At 48.0% G+C, this 15,610-nt stretch overlaps 7 protein-coding genes across 7 annotated transcripts; 6 read left to right on the plus strand and 1 right to left on the minus strand.

The window, feature by feature from the left end:
- Positions 1–49: 49 nt before the first annotated feature.
- FSST1_011858 (uncharacterized protein) lies at positions 50–1,196 on the plus strand (the record flags this gene model as incomplete). Its single annotated transcript, XM_083235029.1, has 2 exons — positions 50–111; positions 164–1,196. The coding sequence occupies 2 exons, from the start codon at positions 50–52 to the stop codon at positions 1,194–1,196; spliced, it is 1,095 nt and encodes a 364-aa protein (XP_083081554.1).
- A 213-nt stretch (positions 1,197–1,409) lies between these two features.
- Positions 1,410–2,421, minus strand: FSST1_011859 (ribosome biosynthesis protein KRR1; the record flags this gene model as incomplete). The annotated part of the gene is made up of 2 exons (XM_083235030.1): positions 1,410–1,914; positions 1,964–2,421. 2 exons carry the CDS (start codon positions 2,419–2,421, stop codon positions 1,410–1,412), a joined length of 963 nt encoding a protein of 320 aa, XP_083081555.1.
- A 502-nt stretch (positions 2,422–2,923) lies between these two features.
- On the plus strand, positions 2,924–3,451 carry FSST1_011860 (mitochondrial 54S ribosomal protein uL11m; the record flags this gene model as incomplete). The annotated part of the gene is made up of 2 exons (XM_083235031.1): positions 2,924–3,058; positions 3,116–3,451. 2 exons carry the CDS (start codon positions 2,924–2,926, stop codon positions 3,449–3,451), a joined length of 471 nt encoding a protein of 156 aa, XP_083081556.1.
- A 933-nt stretch (positions 3,452–4,384) lies between these two features.
- FSST1_011861 (uncharacterized protein) lies at positions 4,385–4,690 on the plus strand (the record flags this gene model as incomplete). Its single annotated transcript, XM_083235032.1, has 1 exon — positions 4,385–4,690. One exon carries the CDS (start codon positions 4,385–4,387, stop codon positions 4,688–4,690), a length of 306 nt encoding a protein of 101 aa, XP_083081557.1.
- A 2,255-nt stretch (positions 4,691–6,945) lies between these two features.
- FSST1_011862 (serine/threonine protein kinase NPR1) lies at positions 6,946–9,611 on the plus strand (the record flags this gene model as incomplete). Its single annotated transcript, XM_083235033.1, has 4 exons — positions 6,946–6,997; positions 7,125–7,426; positions 7,602–8,931; positions 8,983–9,611. 4 exons carry the CDS (start codon positions 6,946–6,948, stop codon positions 9,609–9,611), a joined length of 2,313 nt encoding a protein of 770 aa, XP_083081558.1.
- Positions 9,612–10,365: 754 nt separating this feature from the next.
- Positions 10,366–10,776, plus strand: FSST1_011863 (chaperonin 10-like protein; the record flags this gene model as incomplete). Its single annotated transcript, XM_083235034.1, has 2 exons — positions 10,366–10,682; positions 10,752–10,776. The coding sequence occupies 2 exons, from the start codon at positions 10,366–10,368 to the stop codon at positions 10,774–10,776; spliced, it is 342 nt and encodes a 113-aa protein (XP_083081559.1).
- Positions 10,777–13,317: 2,541 nt separating this feature from the next.
- Positions 13,318–14,888, plus strand: FSST1_011864 (glycosyl hydrolase family 61-domain-containing protein; the record flags this gene model as incomplete). The annotated part of the gene is made up of 2 exons (XM_083235035.1): positions 13,318–13,495; positions 13,555–14,888. The coding sequence occupies 2 exons, from the start codon at positions 13,318–13,320 to the stop codon at positions 14,886–14,888; spliced, it is 1,512 nt and encodes a 503-aa protein (XP_083081560.1).
- Between the last annotated feature and the right edge of the window lie 722 nt (positions 14,889–15,610).

The following is a 15,610-nucleotide window of genomic DNA, read 5'->3' on the forward strand; positions in this document are numbered from 1 at the left end:
CCATTTCACATTGAATTCCAAGTCAATTGGTAGTATCACAGCAGCAATTATGCCTCGAGCTCTCACTCTACAGCACATCGAAGGCGCAAAGCCGGGCAAGGTTTACTATCCGTCAGAACAGCTGCTCTTAAAATCCAAACACAGTTACTAATTCAGTATATAGACTTCAGATCAAGGAAGTGCCCAAACCAACGCCGGGCTCAAATGAGGTTCTAGTCAAACTTTCGACAGCTGCGCTCAACCACCGTGATCTTTTCATGCGCCGCCATCTGTACCCAGCCATCTCATTCACCAACCCCATCCTGGCAGACGGCTATGGTACTGTCGTCGCTCTTGGACCCAATGTCACCCGCCAGGAACTCCTAAACAAGCCTGTTATCCTCACTCCAATGCGCGGTTGGGACTCAGATCCTGCCGCCCCAGAGGATAGCCGCAAGTTCGCAGTCACTGGTGGCTCCAAGCTCACCGAAGTCGGCACTGCCCAGGACTATATCGTAGTGTCAGAAGAAGAGGTCGAACCCGCTCCCGAGCACCTCACACCTGCCGAAGGAGCAGCTCTACCTCTTGTTGGTCTTACGGGCTGGCGCGCGCTGGTCACCAAGAGCAACGCTGCCTTTCCTGGCGCAAATGTGCTTTTGACAGGCATCGGAGGCGGTGTTGCGCTGCAAATACTTCAGTTCGCGGTAGCAAAGGGCTGTAATGTGTTTGTCACATCCGGCGATGAAGCAAAGATCACAAAGGCCAAGGAGATGGGCGCACAGGGCGGAGTCATTTACAAGAATGAGGCATGGGATAAAGAGCTTCGAGCACAACTGCCAGCTGACCGGCCATATATCGATGCTGTCATTGACGGTGCAGGGGGTGAGATTGTGAGTAAAACTGTGCGGTTGATCAAGGCCGGCGGAGTAATTGTTCAGTATGGCATGACTGTTTCACCAAAGATGGACTGGCTTATGTCTGCAAATCTACAGAACATTGAGCTGAAGGGATCCACAATGGGATCTCGCAAGGAGTTCCGGGAGATGGTGGCGTTTGTAAACGATAAGAAGATCCAGCCTATCGTCAGCAGAACAGTCAAAGGATTAGACAACATCCAGGGCATTGATGACCTCTTCCAAGATATGGATAAGGGTAAGCAGTTTGGAAAGCTAGTGATTGAGTGGGATTCTGGCAACGATGCATCTTCAAAGCTGTAAACGAACGATTGACAAATCTGATATAATGCCTTATCACGAATATTAGACATAACTAGTCGAAAACAGTTTTTCTCAGCTATTAATCCTCAAATAGAAACAAGACGCCAAGTAATTTTCAGGGTATCATACACCTCGAGAGCTTGCACATGAGATTGACGCAACTCACACCAGTTGCCCACCCACGCAATATGCAATGTCGAAAGCTCCCCTTGCTTACTCTTCCGTCTTCTTACGCTTCTTTTTGGGACGACTCTCCTCTGGTGGAATAAAGTCGGCCTCGCGCTCCTTGGTCTTCTCCTCCTTTCGCTTGTTCTGCTTCTCCCTGCGCTCCTCCTGAGCAGCACGCTCCTTGCCGACCTTGCCCAAAAAGTACTCGCCAGACTCGATCTGTTTGTCGACCTTGCTCTTCTCAGGAGCTGGAGGAAACGGTGTGTAGACCTTCTTGGCCTTGTCGTTGACCTTGTGAGGGACTCGTCGCTGGCTGAGTGACTTCTTCTTGAAATTAGGTAGGAAGCGATCCCAACTCTCATTCGCAAGCTCAGGGTCCTTTGCAAGCTCTTGTTTGATCATCAATTCTTTGATATTGTAGATGGGGTGAATGTTGGCCATGCAGTCCTCCACGACTCGTCGAATCTCCTTCAGTCCCTTGTAGGGACCCATGGCGGAAACTGTATTTCCATGGACGAGAATATAGGTTTTCGTTAGAAGCTCTAAGGCCCTGTTAAGTGGTCAGCTACTGCTTGGTGATAAAAACTCCAGATTCTTACTTGAGAGTTGTACCCTGAGGGCCTAACAACCTCTGTCTTCTCTTAATAAATCTCTGTGAAGATCCAACGAGGTTCCTGATTTTTATGATGTCGCAGGCAATACCGTCCTCGAGAATCTTGATGGCTTGAGGTGCAGGGACGCTTCTTGCCAGCAGTTTGATCAAGTCCCTGGCCTTGAGGATGGAACTTGGATCCCAGCAGCGACGAGTTGTGGAAACTTTCATCGAACCTTCGACCATGTCAAGTGTACAGGCGATACCAAGCTTCTCAAGGGCTCGAGTTATCATAGGCCATGCCTCTTTCAAGTACTGTTCACGGTAGCGTGGGAAGAGTGTCATAAAGCTGGATTCCTCGGCAAATGGGCCGCCGACATTGTCTTTAGCCATGAAGGGTTCGACCTTCCATTTGTCGATGTCATCTAAGTCCCAAGGCTTGTCTTTATTATTTGTGGAAGGCATTGCTGTTGGTATGAAAAACCGCTTGAAGAAGGTGGCTGAGTGTCGAAGATGAGAGTCCCAAGTTCTTTATTCTGATTTGGGTACAGTCAAGACGTTGCGCAAAGTCGCCTGAACAAGAAGAAGAGGGTTGTATCGAGGATGAGATTCAAGTTTTGTTGAAACCCCGCTTGTAGGAAAAAGAGGAAGGCTGAGTATCGAGGACGCGACTCTCAGGTTCTCTTGTCTGAGTCGAGCGTAGTCAGCGTTGTTGCGCAAATCAGCTTGTAGGAAAAGAAGAGTTGATGAAGATGCGTCTCTCAAGTTTTTTTTTTTGAGCGTAGTTGAACTGAGGAAAAGAAAGTCTGATCAGTGGAGCAACCTGGCGGTGGGGCATCATGACCACGCCACGGGCCAATCAGAAAGCCAACGCTTTTCGAAGTGGTTCTTGAATTTCTTCAGCTCGCAAAACACCACTAAAATCGTCGCATCACGATACTCCTCAATTTCGAACATAACCGCCGTCATGTCCAAGGCTCGAGGTGCTGGAGGCGTCGACCAGATCGTGAAGTTGATCGTGGGAGCTGGACAGGCTAGTCCCAGTCCTCCTGTCGGTCCTGCTCTGGGTTCCAAGGGTGTCAAGTCGATGGACTTTTGCAAGGTCAGACAGAGAGCACGAGGGAGCATGCATGTCGATTATATGCTGACTTGTGACTAGGAGTTCAACGCCCGAACCGCACACATTATCACCGGTACACCAGTTCCTTGCCGAGTCACCGTCCGTCCTGATCGATCTTTCACCTTTGATGTCCGAACACCGCAAACATCATGGCTTCTCCTCAACGCTGTTGAAGCACCCTTGGGAAAGAAGGGAAAAAGAAAGGGTGCCAGTAATCCTGGTCACGAGACTGTTGGAACTATTACTTTGAAGCACGTTTACGAAATCGCAAAGATCAAGCAGTCTGAGCTCCGACTCTCAGGTCTGTCTCTAGAGGGTCTTTGCAGAGCAGTCATCTTCCAAGCAAAGTCGATAGGCATCGATGTGGTGGCTTGAGGAACGTTTACGAATCAAGAAAATGGTAGACCACGCATGTGGCATGTATAAAGATCCCAGCAAGATATTACAAGTGTACAACAGTTTATGGATAAGGTCTGGGTTTTACCTGAAAAAGAAATTAATTCCTCGATTGCATCATTTCAGTGTTCAAATGGTGGAATGCTCCACCTCTTTTACAGGTATATATTCTAGGCAAATCAATTGCTAGTTTCTATGCCGATGTTGGCCAGAGACATGATTGCGACACCTTAAACACTGAGCGATCACAATGAGGATGAGACTCTCAGGGCTGAGGACCGGCTATGATGCTTGGAAAGGAGACCAACACGACGATGCTCTCGGATATCAGTTAACATCCGTGTACGACCAGATGGCCAAATTGGATGAGTATCGTCAACCTATGGATACGGGTATTTGCTTCAACAGTAGGAGCCAACTTATAGAATGTCCGATAGTCTAAGCCATCCCTGACATTTCTTATATGCAAGGCTTAGATACCAACAAACCCAACTTAGGTTTTGCACAGATATACAAAGCAGAGATCAATGTATTTGCCGTTTTGTCCCAAGGAATTATCTATCAACAACCCAAAAAGCCTTCTAGTGGGCAGTTTGCCAGAGTACCTAGGTAACATCGGCAGGCAATGGCAAGCAGTGGCATTATGTTTGTTCAACCACTCTGTTTGTTCTAAACCATCCATGACCACCTGATAACCCCTAGCTGCCTAAAATGAATTCCTACGCCAGCTATATATCCATCCTTCTTTGACTGTTCCAGGACTTGACACGATCAAATTTATACATCTCCATGCGAATATTCCACCATGTACATTCCAACATTTAACTAAATCGCAATAGTATCGCGGCCTTGGGTAAATAACTGGCGCTGCCACGATATTGTTGAACCAGACTGCCAAGTTCCATCGCAAGGATGACTGGTAGCGTACCGCCGACTGGCTCATGGTGCTCGTCGCTGGCCGATTACCGAACTCGGGATGCAAAGCGTATGCAAGCGAATGTTAGAGGTAAGTTCAGATCTCGGCTTACCAGAGAAGGAGGAGGAGGAGGAGGAGGAGGAGGAGACAGATCCGATAATTCAATCGACGAAGAAGATTCTGCTCCCAAGAACGTGACCTTGCCACGGCCAGAAAGGATAGACACAGCATCCATCGACAACCTCACCAATGAGATGAAGAGCGTCTGCGGCCCAGTATCAACTCTGCATAACTGTAAGTGACTTAGATATGTTTTCTCTTTACAATAATGAGGTCACGCTGATAAGCCGGGACAGCCCCAGAATTCTACTAGCACGAAGAATTACTCAAGATCTACAGCGCATTTAACCAGACTTGGTCACCACGAGATATCCGCTGTGTAGTTGAAATCATCAATCAATATGAGAACCAAGGGCAACTTCATTTTCGTCGCCCACCCATTGACTGGGGGCTCTCTGAAAATCTTCGTTCCTACCGTATCCTTAAAGCGATCGACTAAATTAAGTCATCGTATGCTCACTTCGTGAGATACCTCAGCTCAGACCTCCTCACATGTCGAGCGAGCCGATGACGATTTGTATGAACAACTATCCAATGCCAAACAGTATTTGCTCTAAAATGGCCCAGTACAGGAGCCAAACTGCAACAAGATCACCCCATAAACACCATTCGTTTATTTGTAAAGAAGATATCGTCTACAGCTTTCGCCTAGTTGCTGTATTTCACCGAGTTTGACTGGGGCGAAGACCAAGATGGGTTCTGTCGAAGGTCTCACTACGACATACCTAGCTTGGTACATATACCGTGGAATAAGTGCCTCCCAGGATGCTTGATTCTGAACTGGGTTCGTTCGGTGCTGTGTAAGTAGTCTTTGGAACTGACAAACCATTCAAGTAAACATGAGCATTAATAGCCATCTCTCTTGAGACCCAAGCTAGCATAGAATAAGTAAATCATTTTATTATCTCCCAGACAAATAGTATCAAGTTCTGCAACCTCGAGGAGTGGACTGGGCTTGAGAGTCACCACTTAATTACTTAAAACAGTAGCGGCACTCGACCATCTTTTTAACACATAGAGTATGTAATGCTTACATATTGTACTCAAAAAGCACTCAATTAGTTACGGAGTTATTTCTTCTATAGGGAAAGCAGAAATGAATAGCAGCACATTTTGTTAAAATGTGGAGTTGTTGTCTTCCGTTGACACTCTTGTCACTGGTTGAAGATGAAAGAATTTTTGATATCCCCGGAAGGTTTGGAGGCGACCGAAGCTTGGTCGGCAGCTCCGCCCTGGGCGGGCTAGAATTTCGAAATGGAGGAAGAGAAAAATTCTTATTCTGTTCCAGAAGCGGACAATAGCAGCTGTCATTGATACATACATCCCCCCATGTTTCCGTGCATGGTTCGTACTACTCTGACATGGATTTGGACAACTTCACAATGCTATAAACAGTATCATGTTACTGGGCACGTGTGCCGGTGCCTCTCGTGTTAATAGAACTAAGACATTGTGCGACCAACCGAGATTGTTGATATATTGCTTATATTGTCGACCAAGAAACAAAGCTGAGCGGTGACCCAGATCGGGGGGCTACCCGATGCGCTTGACAAGGGTGAGGGTATTCATGGATCTGAGCAAAGTTGCCATTAACTTATTGTTGTTCGTCCCTAAATCTTTGCACCATGAACCAGTACACGTTTAGCACAACGCTTGGCCGGTGTTAATCATGGAATCAACAATTGAGTCATAGTTAGTCATATGAAGGCTATTAACTTAAAAAGAATACATTCGTAACAAGTACAATGAGTGACACATTCAGCTGTGCACGGGTACCGTTCACATTTCTCCAATTCCGCATGTTGATTTTTTTCCTTTACAAGGAGCCTTGCTTAGTGATGCGCCAGGGCCAGAAGAGCTTCATAAGTCGACCTAAGTACATGACTCTTGATATTTACCGAGTGATTTTTCTGAGCTATTGTATTCGTGAACACATCAAATCAAGGTTAACTAGGCTTCGTTTGAACTGCTATGACTGTTCTTGTAAGTTTGACTCTTGTCAACGTGAATATTTGCACATATACGAGTACCATTGAAACAGTAATAACCTCAAACTCTCACTGAGGTACCTGGAGATGATCGCAGCCCCCGTGCCAAGAAACATTCTTAGTGTGCCTCTAGCGTGTTTCTAGCACCCGCATTGCCGCAAAAACGACCTCTCGGGCACTAGCCATTGCACAGGCTGTCCAGGAAAGCAACGAGACCGGAGGGAAAGGAACTGTCCACCTCCAAGAAAGGTGGGAGCAGAGCAATTGAATAAAGTGGGACCCCCACCAGCGTAGGCGGGCCATCTTCTTTTATCATGGATCGTTGTCGCAACACTTCCCGTCTCTTTTAGTCTACGCTTCTCCTTCACAACCCTCCCCGATATTGCTATTTTGGTCTGTTTTCTAATATTTTGGATTACAACCCATCATTAGCTTTCATCCCCAATCCGATGGCTTCCTCAAATCCATCACAGGAGCTTCCGCGCTCTCAAGACGCCTCTGGTAAGCTTATTCTCCGGTTCTGCCGGGTCAACGCTGCCCCACCTTGATACTCTACCTACTTGCTCTTGCGCACTCAAGTACGACGTGAAACGGTTGTGGTACAATCGCTAACAAACAGCTCTATTAGAATCTCCAAAACCGAGTCAACAGTCGCAAATAGTCGTTCCCGTGATTAAGAATGATACACCTGAAGATGCTTCCGGTGTCCGGTTCTCTTCCGCCGTTGAGGAGATCTCGCCCACGAAACCGGGTGCCGTTGAACCGTCGTCATCGAACTTAGAACAGGAAGATGGAGACCAATCGAGTCCTTTCACAGAAGTAACGGCAGATCAGCTCAAGGCATTTACAAAGTCGCTTCACGGACGACCTCTTCAAGAACTGCGCCTTAACAACTGCCAGTTTGAAGCAATCTCACTCCCGCCCTCCCGAGTATGTTCCCCTATCTCGTTATTCACGCACAGGCAATCTCTGTAACACCCTCGCAATCAACTTGTAACTCAAAGCTGCTGTTCGCCCGTTTCTGCAACCTGAGTGTTGTAGCATACCCAGAGCTTAATGCACCGTCATAAGATTCTGTGACTGACGCTAACTGATGTCATCGCAGGTTCCATCACACGAAGATGAATCCGGTCAGTCTACGAGACTGCCCACACCCACTTCTGCCAGCTTCCAATCCCCACACAGCAGCCCTCAAATCTCCTCATTGGCGTCTCCTCCCCTTACTCCCGCGGGATCCGGTCAGGCTAGTTCGGATAGAAAGTCTAGAGAAGGATCAAAAGCGAACGAGCCTCCAGTTATCACCCCACAACCATCGTCATCCCACGACAGAGCATCGGTAGCTCCCGATAGGAGACCCTCGGCTCAACGAGCTGCCTCGGATCATGTGGTTCGTAGAGCGTCCTCAGCCGAAGAGCAGCACCAGCCTCATCGCCGAGGCATGTTTGGAGGCGGAGCCGGTTCAGTACCTGCTTCCCGAGAGTCGAGTCCTTCTCGTAGCTCAGCATCCCACTTTTACTCGAAGCCATTTACCCCTGGAGGTGATATCAATGATCCATACGCCAAAGGTCGACGCCCAGCGCCAGCAGCACACACTACAAAGCATTCGATTGATCCCAGATTCATTTTCTCTCGTAAGAAGAAGCACAGTTCTCCTCACGGATCTAAAGCAAACCTCAACGAAAAGCGCGGATCCTCGATTTTCGGCGGCAGTGCGAGAAACAGTAGTGAGGAATTAACGCACAACGATAGTGCTACCACTGGTAGTCTTCACACCGGACATGGCTCGATGGCAGACTTGAAGCGGTTCTTTCGCAAGGGAGGGCATAACAACAAGAAGAGGGAGTCGTCTCCAGCACCATCAATCAAGAATGGTTCCAAGGCGGCGCCGGCCGCACCCAAATCGACCCAGCAGCTACCTTTTGGAGATGACCATGGTCTCTCTTCCAAGTATGGAAAGCTTGGCAAATTCTTGGGATCCGGAGCTGGCGGTTCAGTCAGGCTGATGAAGCGCAAGGACGATGGCACTGTATTTGCTGTGAAGGAGTTCCGTGCGAGACACACCTACGAAACCGAAAAGGAGTACAACAAAAAGGTGACTGCTGAGTTCTGCGTTGGGTCAACTCTTCACCATGGCAATATCATCGAAACATTGGACATCCTCCAAGAAAAGGGGCGTTGGTACGAAGTAATGGAATATGCGCCGTTCGATCTCTTCGCAATAGTCATGACCGGCCGGATGTCGAGGGAAGAGATAACATGCTGCTTCCTTCAGATTCTTAATGGTGTAACCTATCTGCACAGCGTGGGACTGGCACATCGCGATTTGAAGCTGGATAACGTGGTTGTGAGCAGCAAGGGCATTATGAAAATCATTGATTTTGGTAGTGCTCATGTCTTCAAATATCCTTTTGAGACTGACACTGTACCTGCTAAAGGTAAGCTGGCTATAGTGACCAGGTGTAAGAATTTTGACTAATTTGTTTCAGGTATCGTCGGCTCTGACCCTTATCTTGCACCCGAGGTTTACGACTCCAAAGAATATGACGCTGTGGCTGTAGATATTTGGTCTTTGGCTATCATCTTTTGCTGCATGACTCTTCGCCGCTTCCCCTGGAAGGTACCGCGAATGACAGATAACTCTTTCAAGTTGTTTGCAGCGGACCCAACTCCAGGACACGATCCCAAAAAGTTAATTGTGCCTTCAAAGTCAACGAATGATCTGACTACCACACCTGCACGAGATTTCTTGGCTGAGGATGAGACAAAGAAACATTTTCAACAGGAGCGAAAACCAGATGGAGCCTCGGACCAGGCCAATACTGCGACTGATCCCAAGACATCTGAATCAAAGCCTGCAGCCTCAGGTGAAAAGAAAGAAGTCATCCGGGGACCATGGCGTATCCTGCGTTTGCTGCCTAGAGAGAGCAGACACATTGTCAGTCGAATGCTCGACCTTGACCCTAAGAAACGAGCCCGCATGGATGAGATACTTCAAGAGCCATGGGTTGCCGATACCGTCATCTGCCAACAATTTGATCATGGCGAGGTTGTTCCTGCGGAAGACCACACCCACATCCTAGAACCACCAGCTAATCAACAACCCGAGAAGAAATGATTTGAACGATAGGAATACAGCCACCCTGAAGTGTTGGGTTTCCCATGGGATATATGCCGGATTTGGCGTTTTGAGAGCAATTGCGAATATCAATTGCAGACATGGTTGGAAGCGTGCTTGTTTGTACTGCGCATGATGAATGACGAACAGATAGACGGTGGATCGGCAACTGTAAAGAATACCTGGTGCAAGCGCAATATTAATCACAGCGAAAGATGTCAGGAGAAATACGTCGGGTAATTAGTAGATAGGAAAAGGAAAAAGTTGAATATAAATTTGACAAGTCTTTGTCTAGTATTGTAAAGTTGGACTTATACTCTGTATCTTGTGTTTACCGGGCAGTTTAGGATAAACCACAGAAATGGGTGTAGTGGGGTGCCGACACTCGGAACCGGCGAAATCAAGAGCCGAGGGGAAGCTTGGGGAAAAAATTGCTGACCTCTCTGGAAGCTGTTGGAAGAGCTGAGATCCACCGCCGATTGAAACTCCGTTGAACGCCGAATCCGAACTCTTCCTTCTTATTTACTTCTCCAATCACGAATCTACGACTCTTCTTCTCCATATTCGTAATCACCTTACAACTTAATCACAATGGTGCGTTCACAATTGTCTTGTTCATGGCCTATGAAAACATGCCAATGCTTCAACTTCAACTCTTAAACCACTTATCCTCGGCAATTGGAAAGCCGGGGAGAGGCAGAGACAGAAGACACTGAAGGATGAGGCGCATAGAAGCCATGATGTACAATAACCGATGTTTGGTACTAACATTGTTGCGCTACAGGCCACCTCCATCAAGTCCATCCGAGCTCTTGCTCCCCTCCTTGACCGTGTCCTCGTCCAGCGTGTCAAGGCTGAGACCAAGACCGCCAGCGGCATCTTCCTGCCCGAGTCCAGCGTCGAGAAGCTCAACGAGGCCAAGGTCCTGGCTGTTGGCCCTGGTGCCCTCGACAAGAAGGGTAACCGTCTACCCATGGGTGTTACCGTTGGTGACCGTGTCTTGATTCCCCAATTCGGTGGCTCTCCTGTCAAGGCCGGCGAGGAGGAGTTCCAGCTCTTCCGCGACAGCGAGTAAGTTTGACCAAACAGCGCAGCCGAGCGCGGATTCGAACCACAAGGAAACTGACCAACTTGTTTTAGGATCCTGGCCAAGATCAACGAATAAGATACCCATATATCAAATCAAATCAAATCAAATCAAACCAAACCATAACAAGCCTGTATCATACTGTACCATATCACAAGCGGCAGACGTGAGAGATGAGACTCTACTGAAGTTGCTTGAGAAGGGGAAGAGAGCGGAGTTGATTGTAATGTAGGCGCAAAAAAACGATAGACCAATTATGCAAGAGGATGTGCATGCGATTTGTATGAGTGTGCGTAGGAAGCAGAAAAATGTTGTTGCTGTGTTGGGTTGGTCGCGCAAGACAGAATCAAATCTCCACTCTTACCCTTTCAATATTATGATTTACGTCGTTTTGCTTTGTGGCGTGTGTGCTTAATGTTGTGTTGGTCGAGACGTGAACATTTTTGAGACCCGAAGCCACATGTGTAAGATGATCTAACCAGATCGCAAGTGAATCGCTGCCAGGCACAAGACTGTTGACGGCTAGTTACATAGATAGTAGTCGTTGAGTATCCAGGCTCTTGACCGAAGGTAATCGCTTAGGTTGCCGAAGCGCCAAAGACCGCGGGGGGAGAGATCCAGGGGCTGGTCACTATGCGGCCAGCGTTGCGTTTCTTATCGAAGCGTACCTGACCGCCAAGAAATTATTGTTTCGAAACAGTCATAAAATGTCGAGCGACTCAGTCAGCCGACTTATCAGTCTGACACTCGAAAGTAAGGGATCAGACGGGCTGACTAGAAACAAGGTGGCTTGGCCGGGACATATAGAAAAGCAACTTGATGCAGGGGCAAAATGTCAATTGGTAAGTTTGTAAGGAACAATAGAGATTTGCTGTGAGATCAACATGAGATGGGATGACAGCGGAAACAGCTCCTGCGTGATATTAGTCTATCGACGATTCAGATCTCAAAATCCGTTGGTTCGGTGGGTGATGATGAAGGGGCAGTAGGTAAGTTTTAGAATGCCTCCAAGCATGAAAGGTGTGGAGGAGGAGGAGGATCGACAAGACCCTTGTCGACCAGGCTCTACTCTAATCGTGCCGCAACATAGGGATTGAAACAAATACTGGCACTTTGCGTTTTTGGTTCCAATGTTTTTGGCTCAAGGCACAATATTTATGTAATGAGTCCACTCAGGAGCATCTTATAGATAGACTGTGCGCAATCACAGCTGTACAGCATTAATGGAATGATGAAATATTTCTTGATATTCGTGTCAGGGGTTCTCCAAAACCGCTGGCCCGTGTGTTGCTGAAGTAAACCCCTGAGGGTCCTTGATCCGCGAAGGATGAATAGGATTGGGATAACGTACAGAAGCGAGGCAATATTAAGCAAGGGATTAGAGTGATGGGGAATGTCACTAGAATGAGCAAGCTGCATATCTCAAGTTTCAACTCATGTTAATCCTTGTTAAATTGCTTTTGTAAACTAGTAGTAAAGGCAACCCCGTTTATGCTTGAGTTTAGTCTATCTTATGCATTGGGACATAGACTCATGCCCTTTGGTGCAGTAGAGTGTACAAGATTTTAAGCTTATTTATTCTGTATAAAATGTAATAATAGAACAGTAGAACATCTGTCAAAAGCCACTATGGAAGTAAAATGAGAAAGTAGCTAAACAGAATGAAGGATCTCATAAGCCGTCTTCATTGGTTGGTCACATCCACAACGGAAACGCCCGCCTCTCTAAGCGCCAATTGACGCAGGTACCAGAAAAATAGCCCGACCAAGCCACCCAATCCAACTCCGTTCTACTTACACCCACAGACCTTGTCCTCGAAAAGCACTGCAACTACGTTTCATCTTGATAATCTTGGCTCTCAGCGATTGCTCCCAAATGATGCGCCACAAGGATCGTGGCCTTGGCCATTTTCTGGCCCCTGACCCTCAAGTTTGACGGCCATGACGGTCAGCGGCATGGACCACGGATTTTGACCTCTCTGTTTGATTAAACCTGCACACAGATGGCTTCCATCTAGACATGGGGACCCAGGAACTCGTCCATATATCCGTGCAGCTCTCGAATCCCCTACTCTATTATCCTTGTCCAAGTGGAAAAGGCATCAAGCTAGGGGTTAAGCCACTGTTTGAGATGATGGCACTGTTTGTCGCCTACGTACCAAATCACTGGTAAGTTGAGCTTCTAGTGTAACTTGGCCGGGACTACAATCCATGTCAGGACCTTCTAGACCCTAATCAGACCCGGCTCGACTTGGGGGAATACGATCTGTAGGCTGACCCGAGCTGAGCTGAGCTCGAGTGAGATGAGAGATACCAGGCTAGGTTGAGAGCCGGTGATCCATGTATATATCCAAGCATCTCCGCGAAGTCTGTGATACACTCACCTTTACCTTCATCCTTCTTCCTTTTGGTGTATTCGAGTTGCTTGACGACTCTTTTCCTTCTCTTCGATTTCGTTCCTTTATTGATTGACAGTCATTCCTTACTGCCCTATCGAGGCAAACACACTCTCTGTTTTTTCCAACAGCAATCAACAACTTCCGCCCAAGCGGCCTTAGCAGAAACTGGTTTTCTGCACATTTCCCTTTTGTCTTTATCACGTCTACTTTTATCATTCATCATGAAGTTTCTTACTACTGTCATTGGCCTCGCCTCTGCTGCGAATGCCCATACCCTCTTCACCACTCTCTTCATTGACGGCGAGAATCAGGGCGATGGCACCTGCGTTCGCCAGCCCAAGGATGCCTCCACTGCCAACAGCCCTATCTATCCCATTGACGGAGCTGCCATGGCTTGTGGTATGTATATTAGGAGCACCAAACGACGTGTCTAGAGCCAGTTACTAACAACCTCTCAGGTAGGGATGGTGGCAAAGCTGTTCAGTACATCTGCCCTGCCCCAGGTGGTGCTCAACTGACCTTCCAATTCCGCGAGTCTCCCAGCGGCCACAAGAAGGGTGCCATTGCCGAAGGCCACCGAGGTCCTTGCTCCGTCTACATGAAGAAGGTCGATGACATGTTTTCTGATTCTGCCGCTGGCGACGGATGGTTCAAGGTTTTCGAAGATGGCTACAACGTCAAGGAGGATAAGTGGTGTGTCGACCGTCTCATCGAAAACAATGGACTTTTGTCTGTCAACCTTCCTACCGGCCTTCCTTCTGGATACTACTTGGTCCGTCCTGAGATCCTCGCCCTGCACAGTGCTCCCGACGGCGACCCTCAGTTCTACCAGAGCTGTGCTCAGATCTTCATTGAGAACGGTCCTAAAGGTCCTCTTGAGATTCCCGAAAAGTACGAAGCCAGTATCCCTGGCTATGTCACCAAGAAAGACCCCGCCGTAACCTTCAATATCTACGATGAGCACGGCGAATACCCTATTCACGGGCCTGATGTCTGGAATCCCACTTCCAAGGAGACTGGTACCAAGAAGACCCAGAAGGACGGTCTTGTTCCTAAGAGCTGCTTGGCCAAGAATGCCAACTGGTGCGGCAAGCCCCTTGCTAAATACTCAAATCAGGACGGCTGCTGGGCTGCGGCAAAGAAGTGTTGGGACGAAGTTGGTGACTGCTGGGACAATGCTCCTCCCACCGGCGGTTACGGTTGCGATACCTGGAACGACTACTGCCAGGAAATCAACGACGCTTGCAAGGCGAAGGACTTTGATGGGCCTCCCGCCTTCAGCGGCAAAGAACACTATGTTGGCGCACCCGGTCCTATCCCTGCTTCCTACGGAAAATTCAAGGCCATTGCCATTGGCGTGACAAAGGAGGTTAAGAACGCCAATTCGGACTCCAAGCCTGTTGAAAACGACTACAAAGCCCCCAGCTACGATGTGCCCAGCGTCGACGTCCCCAGCAAGACCACCAAGGCTGTCAAGGCACCTGCTGCTACAACCAATGCCTCGATTCCTGCTTCCAAGACTCAATCCACCCAAGAGACCGCGACTCGTAAGTGGGACAAGTATGAGAAGAACACCAAATTCAGCGATACTCCTGTCATCGCTGCTCCTCTGCCCGCTGAGACATTCCCCACAAAGGTATCTGAAGACGGTCTCTGCGGTGGCGAGACTGGCCAGACCTGCGAGGGTAGCAGATTTGGTGATTGCTGCTCTCGAGGGGGCAAGTGTGGCCGCAAGGCCAAACACTGCGAGTGCGGTTGCCAGAAGGTTTTTGGTATTTGCAGCCAGAAGTAAGAAAAGCGTGGATTGATGGAAGACTAAGACTTGGGGTTTGATACTTCTTCGTTTCTTGATGTACATTTGAAAGGATGATTATTTGTTGCTTGGCTATAGGCCACTTGTTTTGTAACATTTTACGATATATCAATCGAGTTGCTTCTCTGATACATTCATTGCTTCTCATCAAGTCAGATTGACATCAGTATCGTGGCTAGGCCTACGAATTAAGGCTAGGTGTTGAAGCATTGTGTGCCGCCTCCATGTAGACAGCTGCCGCGAGTGCTTTGAGATGTACACACAAAAATGATGCCATACCTTAGTAGTCTCCGGCTACTAATCATCGGATAATGCTGTGGAAGGTGTGCCATGTGGCATGGCTGGGACGTACTAAGCGTGGCTGACCTCTTGATGAGTGCGTCTTGTGATGATGCTTCCTTAGATGACGTCGCGAACCAGGGGCAAAAAGTTGAGGGACCATGCCCGATTATGTAGGGGAACAAGCCGTTGTGGAACCATAGACTATTATTCCCTGGAAGAAAACCCAGGCAAGTACAGCCATCGAAGACAAACGCCACAACATTCGTTGCTCAGGGGCAGACCAAGATGTGTTTTTGGAGAGTTGTAGATAGATGCCCAGTAAAGTAGACGCTGTGCTGTGGGAGAAGGGTTGTGTTGTTGATCAGAATATTCGGCTATTTGCATTGCAACAGTCAAACAATTAAGAATCCATATAGAAT

This window comes from Fusarium sambucinum, chromosome III (genome assembly GCF_050947815.1).
Source record: "Fusarium sambucinum isolate potato_lamoka chromosome III, whole genome shotgun sequence".
NCBI classification, from domain to species: domain Eukaryota; kingdom Fungi; phylum Ascomycota; class Sordariomycetes; order Hypocreales; family Nectriaceae; genus Fusarium; species Fusarium sambucinum.